Here is a 20408-nt window from a genome sequence, read left to right as displayed (position 1 = left end):
CGAGAAAAGGAAATGATGCTCAGTAGTGTGTGTGGTCTTCACGTGCCTGTATGACCTCCCTACAATGTCTGGACATGGTCCTGATGAGGCATCAAATGTTCTCCTGAGGGATCTCCTCCAAGACCTGGATTAAAGCATCAGTGAATTCCTGGACAGTCTGTGGTGCAGTGTGGCGTTGGAGGATGGAACAAGCCATGATGTCCCGGATGTGCTCGATTGGATTCAGGTCTGGGGAATGGGCAGGCCAGTTCATAGCATAAATACCTTCATCATGCAGGAACTGCTGACACACTTCAGCCACATGAGGCCTAACATTGTCATGCATCAGAAGGAATCTAGGTACCAGTGCACTTGCATATGGTCTCACAATATATCTGAGGATCTCATCCCGGTACTTAATTGCAGTCTGGGTACCTCTGGCTTGTACATGGAAGGTTGTGCGGCTACAATGAAATGTCTCCCCACACCATTTCTGACCCACTGCCAAACAGGTCATATTTGAGGAGGTTGCAGGCAGCAGAACGTTCTCCATGGCATCTCCAGACTGTCACGTCTGTGACATGTGTTCAATGTGAACCTGCTCTCATCCGTGAAGAGTGTAGGGTGCCAATGTCGAATCTGCCAATCTTGGTGTTCTCTGGCAAATGCCAATTGCTGTGCATAGTGTTTGGCTGTGAGCACAACGCCCACTTCTGGACTCTTTGACTGTTTCTGACAGTTTGAGCAGACAAATGGATGTTTGTAGCCTGCTGGAGATCATTTTTCAGGGCTCTGGCACTGCTCCTCCTTGCACAAAGGAGGAGGTAATGGTCCTGCTACTGGGTTATTGCCCTTCTACAGCCCACTCCACATCTGGTATCTGCTCCAGGCGCTGGCCACTGTGCTGACAGACACAGCTACCCCTCTTGCCTTATCTTGCATTGATGTGCCATACTGCATGAGCTGCACAGCCTGAGCCACTTCTGTGGGTTGTGGACACCGCCTCATGCTACTGCCTGTACGGGACAGAGCAATGACAAAATGCAAAAGTGACCAAAACAGCCAAAAAGGATGAGAACAGTGAAATGGTCTATGGTTACCACCTGCAGAACCACTCCTTTATAGTTGTCATGCTAATTGCCTGTCATTTCTACCTGTTGTCCCAATAGCAGGAGAAATTGATTCACAATCAGTGTTGCTTCATAATGCGTTGTGTTAAGTATTCACTTTATTTCTTTGAGCAGTGTATGTATGTGTGTATATATATATATGTATATATAATAGAACTAATTTTGGTGTAGTGTATATGTAAATTTTAGACTTATTTTAGCATTAACTCACTATCATAATGCCATCCGAGGTTGCAGGAACAGCCGGCTGTATCTGGCCATACAGGTCATCTCGGGGTAACTTGTAAGCTGATCAAGTGACACGCGCATCCTACCATGAGACAAGTTCTCTGGCTAGCTACGCTCCACTGCAGAATTTTCCCAGCAGCATGTCCAAATATATTATGATGCAGATGTGAGTTGTGATCTCTGGATCAATCAGAAGTCAAATGGTAATCTCTAAGAAAACTTTTGACCTGTACAAATTTGTGTTACACTATATGATGCTTAAGTACATATTTGGATTAAAATATTTCCATAGTAGAGCATCTGTCATAGAAATCCAAGAAAAAAATATATTTAACATAGACATTTCAGGTATAAAAAGACAAACGGTGCATAAATCTATCCCAATCTAGAAAATATTTCATTTTTGCATTGTGAGCTTTTATCATGCCCTTATATTTATTGTGGTCAGAGGGACTTTCCCAAAGAAAAATGCTCCAATGGTATCGGTAATTAGAAAGATTGCATAATGCCATATTACTAATATCTTATGACGCTAAAAAAAAAATGTTTCATGTGGTTTAGTAAGATTAAAAAGCTTGGCTTTTTCAGTTATATTAAATCTGCTATCATGAAGCAACAGAGTCAAAGCAATAAAAGCCATGCAGATTTCAATTAATCTAAAAAAATGCAGATAGAAAAGAGGAAAATGTGATGCTTATATGCTTTTAATTGGCTTCTGTTACCAAATACTCTACCCCTAAATGTCCCACTTATCACCCTTTTGCAGTCACCTGACCTAATTTTATTAAACCTATTGAATAAAGGGGCATTTACACTGAAACATAATTGTGAAATGTTGTTACAAATGCCTGTTTCGTGAACATCTTGCTGTGTAAAGAGGCTACAGATAATCTTTTGTGCAGCACAGTAGATCATGGTTCTCGGTAGTACGTCTTCCTATGTAAATAGAACTTGCACTGCCCATAGAACTATGGCAGCCAATATGCAGCGATTGATCAAGTATAGATCCCCCATTGCTTACTTAGGTCTGCCTGTGTGAACAGGCATTTCATGACTGTCCATCAGTAAGAGTTTTGCTGATCAGCAGTCGTATCGTGCCGCCGGTCAGTCCATGAAAGCGGATCCTTAGACATTTCTGTGTATGTGTCATTGTGGGGAGTATTGTCCCTTAGCATTTACCTGTTGGCATGGGAATGACTATAATGGATACAGATGTTGTAGTTGTACCTGTGACCCCTGGAGCATAGGGCTCGTATCAGATGACCATTGCTATTAAAGAGCTGTTATAGTTGGGAGCCTTTATGGAGATTTATCATGAACTTCCAGTTACACCACTGCCTGTAGGATTCCTTCAAAGTCTTCGATCATTCTTTTCAAATTTTAAAAAGATAAGCAAGGATTGCAAAATAGATATTCTGAAATAATTAGTTTCCGGACATATAGATCTACACAGACCTCCATTAGGACAATATTTTATGTATCCTCCTGTTAAGAAATATTAAAGTATACATATGAAATGAAAATGCTCATCTCTTTACTGGTGATAATGTTTATATTTTATTTTTGCTTTATGTAGTTAGCCTTCCTTTCTGGATTTGTTTTAACTATGTTTTCCTTTTGAGTCTAAATTAAGTAAAAACTGCATGTTTTCTATGGTACTGTTATAATCCATCTGCATGCCACAAGCCAGACGCTGACCAGGTGATCACCCTGCAAAGAATATTTGGCATCCTTTCCCTTATTTTCATTTTTTTTAAGTTTAACAATGGCTAATAGGAATGTGCTAGAAATACCACCATCTTGTATGCTCCCTTTACCAACTAAATATATTGTGTAAATAAGATTCATGCACATTGTATTCTGGTCCTGTGTATATCTGTACTGCCTTTATTAGTGAAGTTTGTGTGCAATACAATTAATAAAACAATGCAATAAGTCAGACTGTGCAAAGATACACACAAGACCATTATATATCTAACGCTCCATCATAAACTCTGAGGCTTGTGAATGAATATATAATATATATATGTGTATGAGCACAGGGAGCAGGTTTACTCAGGATTTTGTACCTATGCATGTTTAAATACTAAAAACTGCAGTACTGCTGGATCCATATCTGACTGCTAGGTTTCAATTGACAGCTGAGGATTTGTGACTGGACCATGAATCAAAACGGCAGGCATTTATACCCCAGTGCCAGTGAGGATACATTGGGAATAACTTGGCAAAGGTAAAATTTTAATTATTTCCAACCCTACACTCCATCTATAAATTACATTGAGACATAGCTCTGTTGTAGCTTCCCCCACTCCCTCCTTCTCTCTCTCCTGGAAACATTTATTTACATATCACAATTAACCACAACATTTATGAGAAGAATTTTCTAAACACATTTGTTCCATTGTAGTTTTTACTGTGACGGGTGAACAGCTTGGACAAACCAGTGGGTTTGCCGAGTATCTGCAAATAAGGCCCGTTTACGGCAGATGACTTGCCCGGCAGACAGTGGGTTAATCCATGTCTGGATAATCGTATGGTTGCTGTCAAATACAGGCTTTTATACTTCAACATTGTTGTAAGGCATTACAAGCCTCAGATGCTGTAGGGAATTGGAGCTAAAATATGCATATATCATTAAGCAACAAAAACACAACAAATATAGATGTACAGCATAATTACTTCCATTATACCCATTTACAGTTAGAACCATATTTCCATACAAGTCATCACATAAACACCACATTTATACACACCTTGGGAAAATAACCAAAAAACTTACTGAAGAATTAACATACTAACTGGTAACTAATGTCATTCATTTTGTCATATTATGAGGTAAGGAAAAAGCATGTCTTTCATAAATCACAAATAATCGAGATTGCTTGCTAACTAAATACATTGCTAATCATCTGTCACTCGCATGTTGGAAAATTTTCCTTGTAATAAAAAAAACCGCAATCTACTTTGTATAATACTGCTGTTTGATTGGCGGATGGGAATGCTACCTGCTACATGATTTTAATGTGGGTGATGATTATTTTACATATGCATGACTTAAAGGCTATGTACACCTTTGCACTGATTTTATTGTTTGTTATGGTTCATTTTCTTCGTAAATGCAAAATGTAGCTGCTTTCTAAATTGTCTTGATTAACATTTTTCCTCTAGTTAGCTAGTTTGCAAAATATCACATTAACTTGTTAGGGTATGTGCACACCATCAGGAATTAGCAGCGCTTTGGATGCAACACTTGTCCGCTGTGTCTCAAGAGCTGACGGCTATTGAACGCAGGTGAATCCGCATGTGTTCATTGAACCGTGCGGATTCACCACGTCCAATACATTGTACTGATTAAATTTATCTTGCGGAGGCTTGTGTCTCCGCAAGATAGATATGCTGCAGTCTGGAGAGATGCGCCGCAAGTTCGTCTCCGTGGGTGAGCCGAGGGCGTCTCTGGATGCAGAGTGGGCATGGGATTTCCACTATGCTGTAACATCTGGACTCTGCGGGTTGGACGCTACGGAAGTATACAGCATCCAACCTGCAGCATTTACTGATCATATGCACCTATCCTCAGAGATTCACTATCAGTGTTAGAGATAACAGCAGTAAGGGAAGGAGGTCTTACCAAACAGATCGGCGAGAGAGGGAAAGACATTTCAATTATTAGGAACGGAAATCCATTCAGACATAAAGCCAAGGCAAGGAAATCACTGGATCCTTCATAAACTGTAGGAAGGGAAGTCAGTACAAAAATGAAGCTGTCCTGATATGTGAGAACTAGTGAAGACAGCAACATCCTGAACACACAAACCACACATTCTGCATGTATTACGCTGAGGGACACATCCACATGAGGATCTGAAACTAGGTGTAGGGGAATCTCAAAATGAATGAAGGAATGAAAATTGCAGACAGAAACCTAATACAGCTTAACTATGATATGCAAAGACATTCTTTCAATGTTGAAGGTGTCCATAGTCTTTAAAGTAAAACAGGTATTACAGTTTGATCAAAAATTGTTTGTAGTTCTTATACTGTAGTGCAAAACATAAGTACCATAGTAATGCTTTTGAAAAATATTGCTCTGCCTTCTTTTATGTTTTAACGGGGTTTTTGGGACAAATCTCAACTTCCAGGTGGCAAGTGTTCTACTTGCTCATTGTTTAACATTCTAGGTCAATTTTCATTGACATCTATGAAGGTTGTTATTTTGGACCATAAATAAAATAAATTGGCTCATCCAGTCATCTAACTGCCTCCTAAATTCTACGACGTGGTTCCAATGTTGACATACGCTGTCAAGTCTTACCATTTGAAGCCTCTGATTTGTGGATTACCTACCTCCTGTGTTAGTGTTAAAATCTGCCACTAGAGCCACTTCTTATGGCAAGACTGAGACAGCCATGATCTTCATAAAGGTAAGTGTTCACAAACTGGTAAGGGAAGAATCTCCACATTCGTGTTTGATGTATTTGAACACTGTAGAGCAACTTGTTGCTAGGACAATTTAATATTAAAGGGAACCTGTCACCCCGTTTTTTGAGATTGAGATATAAATACTGTTAAATAGGGCCTGCGCTGTGCGTTACTATAGCGTATGTAGTGTACCCTGATTCCCCACCTACGCTGCGCAATACATTACCAAAGTCGCCGTTTTCGCCTGTCAATCAGGCTGGTCAGGTCGGGTGGGCGTGTTCACAGCGCTGTTTCTTCCTCAGCTTTACGTTGGTGGCGTAGTGGTGTCCGCATGTTGAGGTGACTAATCCACTGTGGGCACGTGAACAAGGAGCGCGCGATCTGCGCTATCACCCCCTGTCATCGGTGGGGGCGGCCATCTTCCTGGGGCCGCGCGTGCGCAGATGTAGTGCTCTGCTGCATGGGGCTTCAGGAAAATGGCCGTGGGATGCCGCGCGTGCGCACAAGAGATCGCGGCGGCCATTTTCCCAAATCCGAGTTTGCATCTCGGCTTTGGGAAAATGGCCGCCGCGATCTCTAATGCGCACGCGCGGCATCCCGCGGCCATTTTCCTGAAGCCCCGTGCAGCAGAGCACTACATCTGCACACGCGCGGCCCCAGGAAGATGGCCGCCCCACCGATGACAGGGGTGATAGCGCAGATCGCGCGCTCCTTGTTCACGTGTCCACAGTGGATTAGTCACCTCAACATGCGGACACCACTATGCCACCAACGTAAAGCTGAGGAAGAAACGGCGCTGTGAACACGCCCACCCGACCTGACCAGCCTGATTGACAGGCGAAAACGGCGACTTTGGTAATGTATTGCGCAGCGTAGGTGGGGAATCAGGGTACACTACATACACTATAGTAACGCACAGCGCAGGCCCTATTTAACAGTATTTATATCTCAATCTCAAAAAACGGGGTGACAGGTTCCCTTTAAGCAATTATGTAAAAACATTACTTTATTCTGCATGTTTCATCGCACTGTATGTTCTACTTTTTCGGTATAGTTTAAGGTTGATAATACATATATGGTTTTCATCCAGCATCTCAAATAGCACCATTTCATATGGTCTGTTGTAATGATGTAGTACTTTATACTCTAACTTCCTTGTTCTGTGTCATATTCCTGGTGTCAATATTACATTAACCCCTTCACCCCCCTGAGCTTTTTTTGTTTTCGTTTTTCGCTCCCCTCCTTCCAAGAGCCATAACTTTTTTATTTTTCCATCAATATGGCCATGTGAGGGCTTATTTTTTGCTGGACGAGATGTACTTTTGAACGATGCCTTTGGTTTTACCATGCCGTGTAACAGAAAACAGGAACACAAATTCCAAGTGCGATGAAATTGCAAAAAAAAGTGCAATCGCACACTTGATTTTTGTTTGGCTTTTTTGCTAGCTTCACCAAATGCTAAAACTTATGATTCTCCAGGTCATTACGAGTTCATAGACACCAAACATGTCTAGGTTCTCTTTTACCTAAGTGGTAAAAAAAATTCCAAAGTTTGCTAAAAATAAAAAAATAAAAATTGCGCCATTTTCCGATACCCGTAGCGTCTCCAATTTTCGTAATTTGGGGTCGTGTGAGGGCTTATTTTTTGTGCGCCGAGCTGGCGTTTTGGTGCAGTAACGTTCTTTTGATCGCCTGTTATTGCATTTTAGTGCAATGTCGCTGCAACCAAAAAAGCGTAATTTTGGCATTTGAAATGTTCCCCATGTCATTGGCTGCAACACAACCCCAAAGAATGATTGATCCACCCCCTTGTTTAATGGTTGGCGAGATGTTCTTTTCATGAAATTCTGTGCCCTTTTTTCTCCACACGTTCCTTTGATCATTGTGGCTAAAGAGTTCTATTTTAGCCTCATCGGTCCACAGAATACACCAGGCTTGTTTAGATGTTCTTTTGCATACTTCTGACACTGAATTTTAAGTTGAGACCACAGGAGAGGTTTTCTTCTGATGACTCTTCCATGTAGATCTAACTCAAAATCCAATAGGCACGAGGTGTAAATCCTCAAAATCATATGAAAAAACCTCAGTATAAAATTATTTTTATTATTAAAAACAAGGTAAACAAACCCACCTACAGTAACCAACACAAATCAAAAACCAACAAACAAAAAAATGTGCTCAAAACGAATAAAATAAAACTAATGGGGAAACCTAGAACACCCTATTAAAGGCACCTATACTGCCCCTGCCTGGCTGCGGAGGTAAGCCACTGCCCACACACTAAAGGGTCCTGAAATCTGATTTCTACCCACACTACTCTGAGTGTTAGCCCATGTAAATGTATATAGATGATCCGGCTGGATTTATCTAGAAGTGTATCTATACTGTGCTAAGGATCTCGGGGCCGCTGTGAATGACTATCCAGTTGTGATATACTTATCGCCATATGTGTGTGTATATAGCGTGCTGCTTTTGGGGAACTAGGTAATCCCTAGCATAGTAGTTATCTGTCTAGTGCTAGAGGACCCTTTAGTGTGTGGGCAGTGGCTTACATTAGTGGCTGCAGGGCTTTGTAGGGCCCATAGGGAGAGTCATCGTGGAGCGGGGGCGCCATAACGCTCCCCAGTAGGGCGTCTACCTCCGCAGCTAGGCAGGGGCAGTATAGGTGCCTTTAATAGGGTGTTTCCCCATTAGTTTTATTTTATTCGTTTTGAGCACATTTTTTTGTTTGTTGGATTTTGATTTGTGTTGGTTACTGTAGGTGGGTTTGTTTGCCTTGTTTTTAATAATAAAAATAATTTTATACTGAGGTTTTTTCATATGATTTTGACTCTTCCATGTAGGCCATATTTGTGTGGCTGTCTCTGAACAGTAGAACAATGTACCATAATTTCAGAGTCTGCTACTTCTTTCTGAAGTTCTTTTGCAGTCAAGCAGGGGTTCTGATTTGACTCTCTAGCAATCCTACAGTCAGCTCTCACTGAAATTTTGCTTGAGTTTCCAGACCTTATCTTGGCCTCCACTCTTTCTGTTAAATTACATTTCTTAATTACATTTTGAGTTGAGGAAAGGGCAACGTGAAAACGCTATCTTCTTATAGCCTTCTACGACTTTGTGGGCCTTCACCTTTTTTATTTTCAAAGTGCTTGGCAGGTTCTAAGAAGAACCCATACCTGCTGTTTTTGGCTTAAGTTTAAAATAGGCTAGGTTTTTATAAAGCTGGGAAATTTGCATCACCTGGCCTTTCCTAACAATGATAGTGAACACACCACAGCCTTAAGGTACCGTCACACTGAGCAACTTTTGAACGATAACGATAGCTATCCGTGACGTTGCAGCGTCCTGGATAGCGATCTCGTTGTGTTTGACACGCAGCAGCGATCAGGATCCCGCTGTGACATCGCTGGTCGGAGCTAGAAGGCCAGAACTTTATTTTGTCGTCAGGTCACCCGCTGTCATCTCTGGATTGGCGTGTGTGACGCCGATCCAGCGATGAGTCCCCAGTTAACCAGGGTAAACATCGGGTTACTAAGCGCAGGGCCGCGCTTAGTAACCCGATGTTTACCCTGGTTACCATTGTAAAAGTAAAAAAAAAAAAAACACTACATACTCACATTCCGATGTCTGTCACGTCCCTCGCCGTCAGCTTCCTGCACTGACTGTGAGCGCCGGCCGTAAAGCATAGCGGTGACGTCACCGCTGTGCTCTGCTTTACGGTCGGCGCTCACACAGTCAGTGCGGGAAGCTGAGGGCGAGGGACGTGACAGACACCGGAATGTGAGTATGTAGTGTTTTTTTTTTTTTTACATTTACAATGGTAACCAGGGTAAATATTGGGTTACTAAGCGCGGCCCTGCGCTTAGTAACCCGATGTTTACCCTGGTTACCCGGGGACTTCGGCATCGTTGGTCACTGGAGAGCTGTCTGTGTGACAGCTCCCCAGCGACCACACAAGGACTTTCCAACGATCACGGCCAGATCGTATCGCTGGTCGTGATCGTTGGAAAGTTGATCATTGTGAAGGTACCTTTAACAGGCCAATTAAGATCTGATACCTTTGTCAAAGGTATCTGAGCACACAAATCTCCAAGGGTGTCCAAGCTTTTGCAGTGGCCCATTTTACCTTTTTGTAATTTTTAAAATGTCAAAAATGACTATTTTCTTGCTGCCTAAAATACAAAGGAAATGTGTCATATTTAACTTTAGGCCCTTAGAGATCATTTCATCTTCAACTTGCCAAACTGCTCACAATAACAGTAATTTTTACCAGGGGTGCCCAAAGTTTTACATGCCACTGTACCTGCACATGCTTCATTGTATATATATATATATATATATATATATATATACACACACACACACACACAACATGGAGTGTGAAGGAGTTAATAATTTGTTATAAAAAATGTAAGCAAGTATTTGCAGTTGTTTTTCTTCTATAAATCTGGATATTTTAAGGTTCATGTTAATTAAGTTTATAGAGCATGGATGTTGCTATACCATTTTATAATATGCATGAAAGCCATTCAGTGCTTTGTGTATTACTGCTGAAGTGAAGCATACAGTAACACACACATACATATACTTGTGTATAAGCCGACCATAGTAAAAGCTGAGACACCTAATTTTGCCATGAAAAACTGGGAAAACTAATTGACTCAAGTATAAGCCGGGTATGCATTGTCTCCTCATCCCTATTCTGCTATGCATTGTCCCCTCATCCCTATCCTGGTATGCATGGTTCCTCATCCATATTCTTTTAGGCATGACCTCCTCATCCCTATCCTTGTATGCATAGTTCCTTATCCCTATCCTGGTATGCATGGCCCCTTCATCCCCATCCTTGTATGCATGGCCATCTCATCCCCTATCATTGCATGCATGGCCCCCATGAGAGAAGCATATATATAAAAAAAATCCTACTTACTGTCCCGGCGTGCCCTCGCAGCTCCTGCGGCTGGGCGATCAAGTGTCGCATCCACCGGCTCCTGCTTCCTGTGACCCGCTGCTCCGTCGCTCCCCCTCCCCCGCCGTCTTCTGGGACAATGACTCGAGTATAAGCCAAGGGGGTTTCAGCACAAAAAAGTGCTGAAAAGCTTGACTTATACTTGACTATATACAGTATACAGTTGTGTGAAAAATTGTTTGCACCTTCCTGATTTCCTATTCTTTTGCATGTTTGACACATTTGAATGTTTCAGATCAGCAAACATATTTAAATATTAGACACAGATAACACAAGTAAACACAAAATGTAGTGTTTAAATGAAGGTTTTTATTATTAAGGGGAAAAAATCCAAACCTACAGGGACCTGTGGGAAAAATGATTGCCCCCACCATAAAAAATAAATTAATTGTGGTTTATCACATCTTTGGAAAGCGGAGTTCAAATTCCCTAGCCACACCCAGACCTAAGATGTATTAAGAGAAGCACAGAGTTTAGATCACGTGAAGTAATTATCCCCCTCTACTCCTCTTTGGTCATGCTTCATCTGGAATACTGCGTCCAGTTCTGAGCACCACGTTTTAAAAAAGACATAAGAGGAGACTTATTAGCAGTCTACAGATATCGAAAGGGATGTCACAGTGTAGAGGGATCATCATTATTTTCATTTGCACGTGGAAACACGAGAAGCAATAGCATGAAACTGAAAGGGAAAGATACAGATTAGATATTATAAAAAAAAAATTTTGATAATGAAGGGTGATCAATGAGTGGAACAGGTTGCCACGAGAGCTGGTGCGTTCTCCTTCAATGGAAGTCTTCAAACAGAGGCTGGGCAAACAACTGTCTGAGATGGTTTAGTGAATCCTGCATTGAGCAGGGGGTTGGGCAAAATGACCCTTGAGGTCCCTTCCAACTCTAACATTCTATGATTTTATGAATGCTAATATAGCAACTCTAAAGCAATAAGGGTATGTGCACTTGATGTCTTTTTTGGTTGGATTCTGCCTTGAGATCTGCCTGCAAATCCTAATAGAAAACAATCAAAAGAATAAACATTTATTTTATATGTCAAAACAACTCACTGTGCAACTCACTTGAACATATTTTATCCGCTTCAGGTTTATAACAATACCAAGTAGTTAAAAGAAGTGAGCTGACCATTCTTCTAGCCTTTTCTGCTCAGAAGACGCTCTTTACTTTGCAAGACAAGTCAATGGAAAACTCAAGACACCCAGAAGACGTCCTATGGATCATTTTGCCATTGTTTTTCTTTAACAGTTCATTAGCGGTTACTGACCGGTACACAACAGTAATAAACACATCACAAAAACCATGTGAAATCGACTAAAAAAAGATATAACCTTTCAAGTTAAAAAAAATGCCATTGTTTCTTAAAGCAGCTTCAGCTTAAAAACCGAGTGGGTTCACCTGAAATTAAATAACGTCATATGTGCATAATCTAAAGCAGTAACATGAAAGTGCAGTTATTTTCTATTTACAATCAATTGGATAAAATCCATTGACTTAGCATAGTTGTCCCATTCATGTCATAAAAACATTTTTCAGAATTTTTTTTACTTGTAAACTAAAATATAATCAACATATTTTGTATTTGTTTTTTGGTCTTTGTGATTAGTTTATTGAGTCCACTTATTTTTACTATTAGTGAAGACTTAGGACTCAGCAATCGGCTATCCTTTTTTTCTAGTACAGCTTTCAAGGCCCTATAAATATGAGTGAATATTTCATAGTGACAGCTCTCCCCCAAAAGTCTCTAGATCTTTCCCAAAGTGGTGGTTTCTACATTGGCTAGGCCCCAATGCTGCCATTGTACGAAAAATGGATCAGCAATCTATTAGGATTCCATTAGTTAATCTAGTTTGAAGCCTAATCTCTAAATTTGCCAGACCCCACACTTGAAGCATGTATAAGAGAAATAAGAAAGGGGGAAATAAGTTTATATTCAAGTCGTTAGGAGTAGCTGAAGCGTGAAGAAGGATGTTTGTTTTTTCCCCCCTATTTTTTTTTTATTGCTGTGATCACGTCTCAGGCTGTCTGGTAACCAGGAGAAACGAGACATGATGTAATTCCAGATTGAACTTGAACTTCAGGGACTTAGAATGTGGGGCAGTGGGAACAATGGACCTTAGGAATCAATAATGTCCATTTAACAGATGACCATGTTGGGAACTCGGTGTTAACATTTATGGGAGCGAAGCAGCAGGATCTGCTGTGTGACCAGAATGAGATGGTCCAGATACAAGATGTTGGAAGTAAAGAAAACAACTTTTTTTCTTTTTTTGTTCTAGCAAATGTTTCTTCTGTCTCTTTCACTTTGTGAGCAGCCTCAGTAGATTCCTGCAGGATTAAAATGAAAAAAAAAAAGTAAATTTCTCTCTGCGGTAAACCAGTTGCCTGCACTAAGCACTCTTTGTTCACTTAGATATAACAAAGTTAATCTTACGTTTCCTGTTGAGTGATTTTAGGAAAGACTGAAAGAAAGGGAATCATGTTGTGAAGCAACTCCTACATATGTTTAATGTGTTTGTTGTGGACAAGGGGCATTGCTACCATGTGTCCAATCTACCGTAAATTGATTTGTCTAGTTATCTAGGTGTAAAGCGTGAGTTATCAACCCCAGTTAAAATATCAACATTCTGCTTGTTTTTTTCTCAATAGTTTATGCAATTTCATTTTGTAATGGAAAATATTTGTATATACAAATGTCATACATGATGATATGCAATATCTTTGAACACAGATTACAGTGGATCTATTGATTATGATATTACAGCTATCACATTCCTAATAGCCAAAACCAATGGAAAACCCTTGTGCCAGGTCGTTATTAGAAAAATTCTTTGGACACATAATTTGTTAGTGGATTGTATTGATGAGGAGATCCCATCTGAGCAGTGATTGAGAGTCTGTTATGTGTGCATTTCTACAGTTGTGGCCAAAAGTATTAATACCCCTGCAATTCTGTCAGATATCACTCAGTTTCTTCATGAAAATGATTGCAAACACAAATTCTTTGCTATTATTATCTTCATTTAATTTGTCTTTAATGAAAAAACACAAAAGAATTGTCCTAAAGCCAAATTGGATATAATTCCACACCAAACATAAAAAGGGGGGTGGACAAAAGTATTGGCACTGTTCGAAAAATCATGTGATGCTCCTCTAATTTGTGTAATTAACAGCACCTGTTACTTACCTGTGGCACCTAACAGGTGTTGGCAATAAATAAATCACACTTACAGCCAGTTGACATGGATTAAAGTTGACTTAACCTCTGTCCTGTGTCCTTGTGTGTACCACATTGAGCATGGAGAAAAGAAAGAAGACCAAAGAACTGTCTGAGGACTTGAGAAACCAAATTCTGAGGAAGCATGAGCAATCTCAAGGCTACAATTCCATCTCCAAAGACCTGAATGTTCCTGTGTCTACTGTGCGCAGTGTCATCAAGAAGTTTAAAGCCCATAGCACTGTGGCTAACCTCCCTAGATGTGGACGAAAAAGAAAAATTGACAAGAGATTTCAACGCACGATTGTGCGGATGTTGGATAAAGAACCTCGACTAACATCCAAACAAGTTCAAGCTGCCCTGCAGTCCGAGGGTACAACAATGTCAACCCATACTATCCGTCGGCGTCTGAATGAAAAGGGACTGTATGGTAGGAGACCCAGGAAGACCCCACTTGTTACCCCGAGACATAAAAAAGCCAGGCTGGAGTTTGCCAAAACTTACCTGAAAAAGCCTAAAACGTTTTGGAAGAATGTTCTCTGGTCAGATGAGACAAAAGTAGAGCCTTTTGGGCAAAGGCATCAACAGACAGTTTACAGGAGAAAAAAAAGAGGCATTCAAAGAAAAGAACACAGCCCCTTCAGTCAAACATGGCGGAGGTTCCCTGATGTTTTGGTTTTGCTTTTCTGCCTCTGGCACTGGACTGCTTGATCGTGTGCATGGCATATGAAGTCTGAAGACTACCAACAAATTTTGCAGCATAATGTAAGGCCCAGTGTGAGAAAGCTGGGTCTCCCTCAGAGGTCATGGGTCTTCCAGCAGGACAATGACCCAAAACACACTTCAAAAAGCACTAGAAAATGGTTTGAGAGAAAGCACTGGAGACTTCTAAGGTGGCCAGCAATGAGTCCAGACCTGAATCCCATAGAACACCTGTGGAGAGATCTAAAAATGTCAGTTTGGAGAAGGCACCCTTCAAATATCAGGGACCTGGAGCAGTTTGCCAAAGAAGAATGGTCTAAAATTCCAGCAGAGCATTGTAAGAAACTCATTGATAGTTACCGGAAGCGGTTGGCCGCAGTTATTTTGGCTAAAGGTTGTGCAACCAAGTATTAGGCTGAGGTTGCCAATACTTTTGTCTGGCCCATTTTTGGAGTTTTGTGTGAAATGATCAATGTTTTGCTTTTTGCTGCATCCTTTTTTGTGTTTTTTCATTTAAGACAAATTAAATGAAGGTAATACCAAAGAATTTGTGATTGCAATCATTTTCAGGAAGAAACTGAGTATTATCTGACAGAATTGCAGGGGTGTCAATACTTTTGGCCACAACTGTACATGCAGTCAGTCATTATGGGAGAAGGATGATCTCCCTTGACTATACTACAAAGTGTCTTTTTAGTAGGCAAACAGCACAACATTTTACAGCTATTTTGATACTATTAGTCCCGATCCGTAGCTATAATAAGCTGTCCTTACATAGGGATTACTTGTCAAGAAATATTTTTAATAATTCCAAGCAGGATACTTCTATAATTCTTGTAGACATTTTGGCCATGGCACTTGAGTGAATTCTTTCACATGTTGAAAAAATGATTAAGTAAGGTTTTAGAATACTAAAGAGAGGCATACATTGTTCCTTTAGCCATTTATTCCAATTTGCGCACAGTTTTTCAGGCTTATTTGGTTGGTGCAAAATATGGACACCATGGCTTCTGTGATATAGGGCTTGTCTAATAGCTAAAATATAACTTTTATTCCTAAACAATAACAAATAAATGACAAATATAAAAATACCTGGTTGGTATAAAGACATACAAACAAACACCAAAAGACAAACAGCCGGACCGAGTTATATCAGTTCCTTTATAATATTTCCTACTGATCCAGGCAAGAGACCTGTATATTTGACTTTTATGCTTGGTGGTGCAGATACAGAATATATGCTACATCTGGGTCAAGCTACATGTCAGAGACTTTGATACAGCATTTAATGTGGCATATCTCTGAGACTATAGGTTGAGAAAGGAAGATCTGTTTTGCTGGGATCAGTCGGAAATATTATAAAGGAACTGATATAACACGGTCCGGCTATCTGTCTTTTGTTGTTTGTTTGTATGTCTTTATACCAGTTGGGTATTTTTATATTTGTCACTTATAACTTTTATTCCTAAATAATAATAAAATATTTTAGCTATTTGCTTTACTTATCTTATGACACATACTACTTGTCAGTAGGGAGGACTGGGGTTAGGAGTTAATCCTCTGACACCTCCACTGACTACTAAAAGTATAACGATCACAAGTCAGTTTATAAGGTTAGAGTGAGTAAAAATGAAAGGAACCAAGAAATTGCATAATTGTATGCTGAAATGCAGAGTGAATCTTCGGTTAGTAGCTGAAAACATTCTCATCATATTAAAAATGTAAGGAAGTAAAGCCTCATTTAAAGAAGATGCCCAGTGACAACTCTCCTGTGTAAAGTGCCCACTGATCAGCTAACTTTCTTACCTATGATAAAACTGTGGAGAACAAAGTTAGGGTGTGTGCACACAACGTCTTTTTCAGGTTGGCGCGTTCCATAAAACAGCCTGCAAAAGTGCTAAAGAAACGCTCCCAAGAATAAACGTGCACTGCAGTGTAAAAACTTGCTCTGCATATGTTCCATCCATTAAGCTTCTTTTACCCATTTCCAAAGCCATTTAGCAGTTAAATGAAGTGACCTGATCATTTTTCAGGCAACTTCGGCTTGGAATCCACTCACTATTTTACAAATGCAAGTAGAAAAATACTCAAGAGGCAAAGCCTTCGCGAAAAATGACAAAAAACAACATAAAAGACATTTTAGGAAAAACAAACTTGATGAGTTTGACGGCGTTTTAAAAAAAAGTTGTGCGCACACACTCTTGCAGGCAAAAGCCAAATGTTAGAGGTCTGAAGTTATCCACTGTTTGCACATTTACTTCAAAACAATTCTCTATGATAAAAAATTAAAGTAGAATCATTACTGCCAATTGCTTAAGATCACTGGGATGTTCTATGGATCGCTGGAGTCCCTGCTGTCAGACCCACAGAGATCAGAAAGTTATCCCCTATCTGATGGATAGCAGATAGCTTTCAATCTTGGGAAATCCTCTTTAAGCCCATCTTATTTCACCAGTGCACCTACCATATTCAGAATTAGGGAAGAGTCACAAGGCCGTGTAACTTGGACGAGGATTGCATTTCTATGCAGCTGTCACTCTTGTGTCTGGAGAGCTGACCGCCAGTCTGAGCATTGCGTTGCAATCCTCATCCATGTTATTCAATCATCTGATCAAGTTTTGTAATTGGCTTAATTTTAATGTGCTTTCATAACCTTAATGCTAAATAGTCTGCTGATTATTTCATAAAGCACAATGACACCATATTTATTATCAATTATTAGTTTTAACAATTTCCATGAAAACTGTATACAGAGCGTAATGTAATGCAACACAATCAGTGCACAATGTTACATTGTAAACCATATTTTGCCTCCATCACTAATAGATTTAACATTCACTTTAAGCTCAGCTCAATTAGACATGCAATACTGAATCAATGCTGTAATTCAGAGGTGGTTTAGCTAAAAACAAAAAATTGCTCCATTTGAACCTGGTCTATAGGGAGTACCAATGATATGAGAGTAAATGATGTCATGATCCTTGTAAATATCTACATGGCTAAATATTTCATTTTTCTTTGTTGAAGCATTCTTATTATGCTTGCAGAGCAGGTGCTATACTGAACTAACTAGGCAGGCAATATACTTGTAGAAACTTGACTCTTCTTGGTTCTGCTGGAAAGAACTGAGATCCTTGTGGCACTTTAAGTTCAGACCCACGTGTTAGTTGCTATATGACTACAATACTGTGAAAATCCTTTGTTTTATTGATTTTTCTGTTTTATTGATCAATAATACACGTGGGCAATAAAATCTGAGTAATTATGTTTGTCTTGTTTGTCTTCTCTTTTGCAGTCCTGGTACCTGGGCTAGTTTGGTTCCTTTTCAAGTATCAAACAGGACATCAATCCTGCCAAGCAATGTCCAAAACTATGGACTAAACATAATTGGAGAACCCTTTCTTCAGGCAGAGACAAGCAATTGAAATAAGTGAAACAGGAAATAGGAAGAAAGGACATGTGGAAAAGAAAAAAAAAACACGAAAGAGAAGATATACTGACCAGCATTTGCAGCACTTACAATCACTGATTCCTTTAACCTTTTTAGTACTTGCAGGACCTGTGAAGCAATGCAAGATATTACTTTTCAGGACTTTGGAGCACATAAGGGGTTAAGGCGGAAACAGTCGTGACCCTGAAAGAGTGGCTAATATATTTCACAGATGGTAGAATGCAACTAGCCTTTGTTATCTGATGTCCGCTGGGAGATAGGCACTCTTTCTACACGACAATATATTTTATATGACTTTTCTAGATGCCTTAATAATTGCATGATAAGCTAGTCCTGTTTGGTTTTAGTCTTCTTGTTGTTTACGCATGGGAACACTACTCCCATCTTTCTCACAAAAGAAAGGCTGTGATGCAGCAAATGAGCTGCAAAAAAAAAAAAAATAGGCCCCAAGGCCACCGCCATCATGGATCTACTTACATAGAACAGTTGTCATACAGCATGTGGAAAGCAAACATTAGATGACCTTCAACCATTAATATCAGGAAGAGACGTAACTACAAGAATCCCTGCTATACACCTTGCTTGTTTTTGGCTACTTGTCAGCAGAGTTGTGTCCATCAGGTTATTGCTGAAATAAATTGCCTTTGTACATTTACAGAAATCCCACAATAATCAATGGAACAAATTGGGATATAATGCCCAAGAAAATTAAATTAGAGGCAAGTGCTATTAAATAATTATTTAAAGGGGCATAATTACAGTTAGTCCTCTTGCCCTCTGACTCTAAACTGTAGGGCTTGTAAAGCTACAACCTGCACAGTGCCAGACAATGCCTATGATTTTCCATGTGGTCACCTCTGGCACTGACAGGAAAAAAATTATTTAATTCCCTCAATGTATGAGGGATATATATATTTTTTTTTTAAAGAAAAGAAAATAGGATAAAAAGCGGCAAATCAAGATTCTGCTCTATTGGGAAGAAACAATTCATAGCACTTATATTGGTTAGGCCACCACTAAGGGGCCAAATATTTTATTTATTTATAAATATTGGTTGGATTGGGTAAATGGGACGGACTTTAGCACTAGAAAGGCAGAGTATATAGACAGAAACCCATACAGTTCAAGCTGTCGGTCTTCATCGGATACAGGAAGGACGGATGCTATGCCTTCCAGCTGAAAGGTGCATAGTGGTGTCAGAATGTCGCTCTAAAAACACAAATCCATACTTTGAAATGTAATTTTACATGGCCTAAAGAATTATGCCTCCTTATCTTACAACATAAATAGTAGAAAAAGTACACTTTCCAGTAATTCTAATTTGCACGAAAATATAATGTCCACATTACGTGCCTTGCCTTGAATTTAAATAGAAAAAAAGTGACGTCACAGAACTTGTTTTGCTGCATTTATTATCATTTTAAATCTTTACCATTTTTATGACAAAAAAAGAATATTTTGTACTCCACAGAAAGATGAATTATGTGACATCCTGGATTTTTTAAACAGTTAGTTATACCTGCTCACATTTATAAAGCATATCATGGCTCTGTATAATTGCCGCTTACAAAAAATAGTAATCAACCAGCAATATTTTCAGTATTTTGGTGTTTTTCTATTACCTTTCATGTTTTTCATCTTCCAGTTAATGTGGGGATGGGGGGAGGGCGGGCAGGGAAGGGGTAAAAATTTTTACAAATTATGCAATACCACGTTTTGCCTATGTAGGTAGTGCTTTTAGCAGTATTTGGTTATTTTAGGTAATTTCGCAGATAAAGAAAAAACGTAAAAAAAGAAGAAAAAAAAGAATTTAATGTATGCTTTTTTTTTTCAATTGACCAAAGTGGGTACTGCTATTTTTGCAGTGTGATGAGGTCCTTTTGTGTACTGACAAGGAGAGGGAATTTTGTTTTATATATATGCGTATAAATATATATATAAATATATATTATGGGTGGGCGCTAGGAAAAATGGAAGTTTGAGCTCTTTAGAAGACTGCTGCACAGCAGAAAGCCCATATAGAGTGGCCATGACTGCAAAGCGACCCATTTTTATCTACTGTAATTAAAAAATGATATACATTGGATGTCTGAAAAAGAACTAGTTTTACCTAATTAACTTGACCTAACAGAATTATTATATACCCTTGAAATACTGGAATGCATCATTAAACTTGAAAAAATCACTGTAGCCTGAAGTGGCCTGGACCACGGGGTTTCAACAAAAACTATTTTAATGAATGCAAAAGACACAAAAGTTAAGAATACCGCATTGCACTTAAATTGCAGTTCTTTCCACTTATTG

General features: G+C 39.6%; 1 protein-coding gene across 14 annotated transcripts in view; it reads left to right on the top strand.

Annotated features, from left to right (window-relative positions):
- Nucleotides 1-19878, top strand: part of NFIB (nuclear factor I B) — a 686817-nt gene extending 666939 nt beyond the window's left edge. For 5 of the 14 annotated variants that reach the window (XM_069765006.1, XM_069764978.1, XM_069764996.1 and 2 more), the window contains 2 exons: nucleotides 3479-3567; nucleotides 17949-18218. In XM_069765006.1, the coding sequence (XP_069621107.1) occupies nucleotides 3479-3567; nucleotides 17949-18078 (219 nt within the window). In that variant the 3' untranslated portion in view covers nucleotides 18079-18218. Of the gene's footprint in view, nucleotides 1-3478; nucleotides 3568-17948 lie in introns of all 14 variants that reach the window. The other 9 variants (XM_069765080.1, XM_069765061.1, XM_069765098.1 and 6 more) reach the window with 5 other exon arrangements.
- The last annotated feature ends 530 nt before the right edge of the window (nucleotides 19879-20408 follow it).

This window comes from Ranitomeya imitator, chromosome 1 (assembly GCF_032444005.1).
Source record: "Ranitomeya imitator isolate aRanImi1 chromosome 1, aRanImi1.pri, whole genome shotgun sequence".
NCBI lineage: Eukaryota > Metazoa > Chordata > Amphibia > Anura > Dendrobatidae > Ranitomeya > Ranitomeya imitator.
This window is presented reverse-complemented; position numbering and strand designations above follow the sequence as displayed.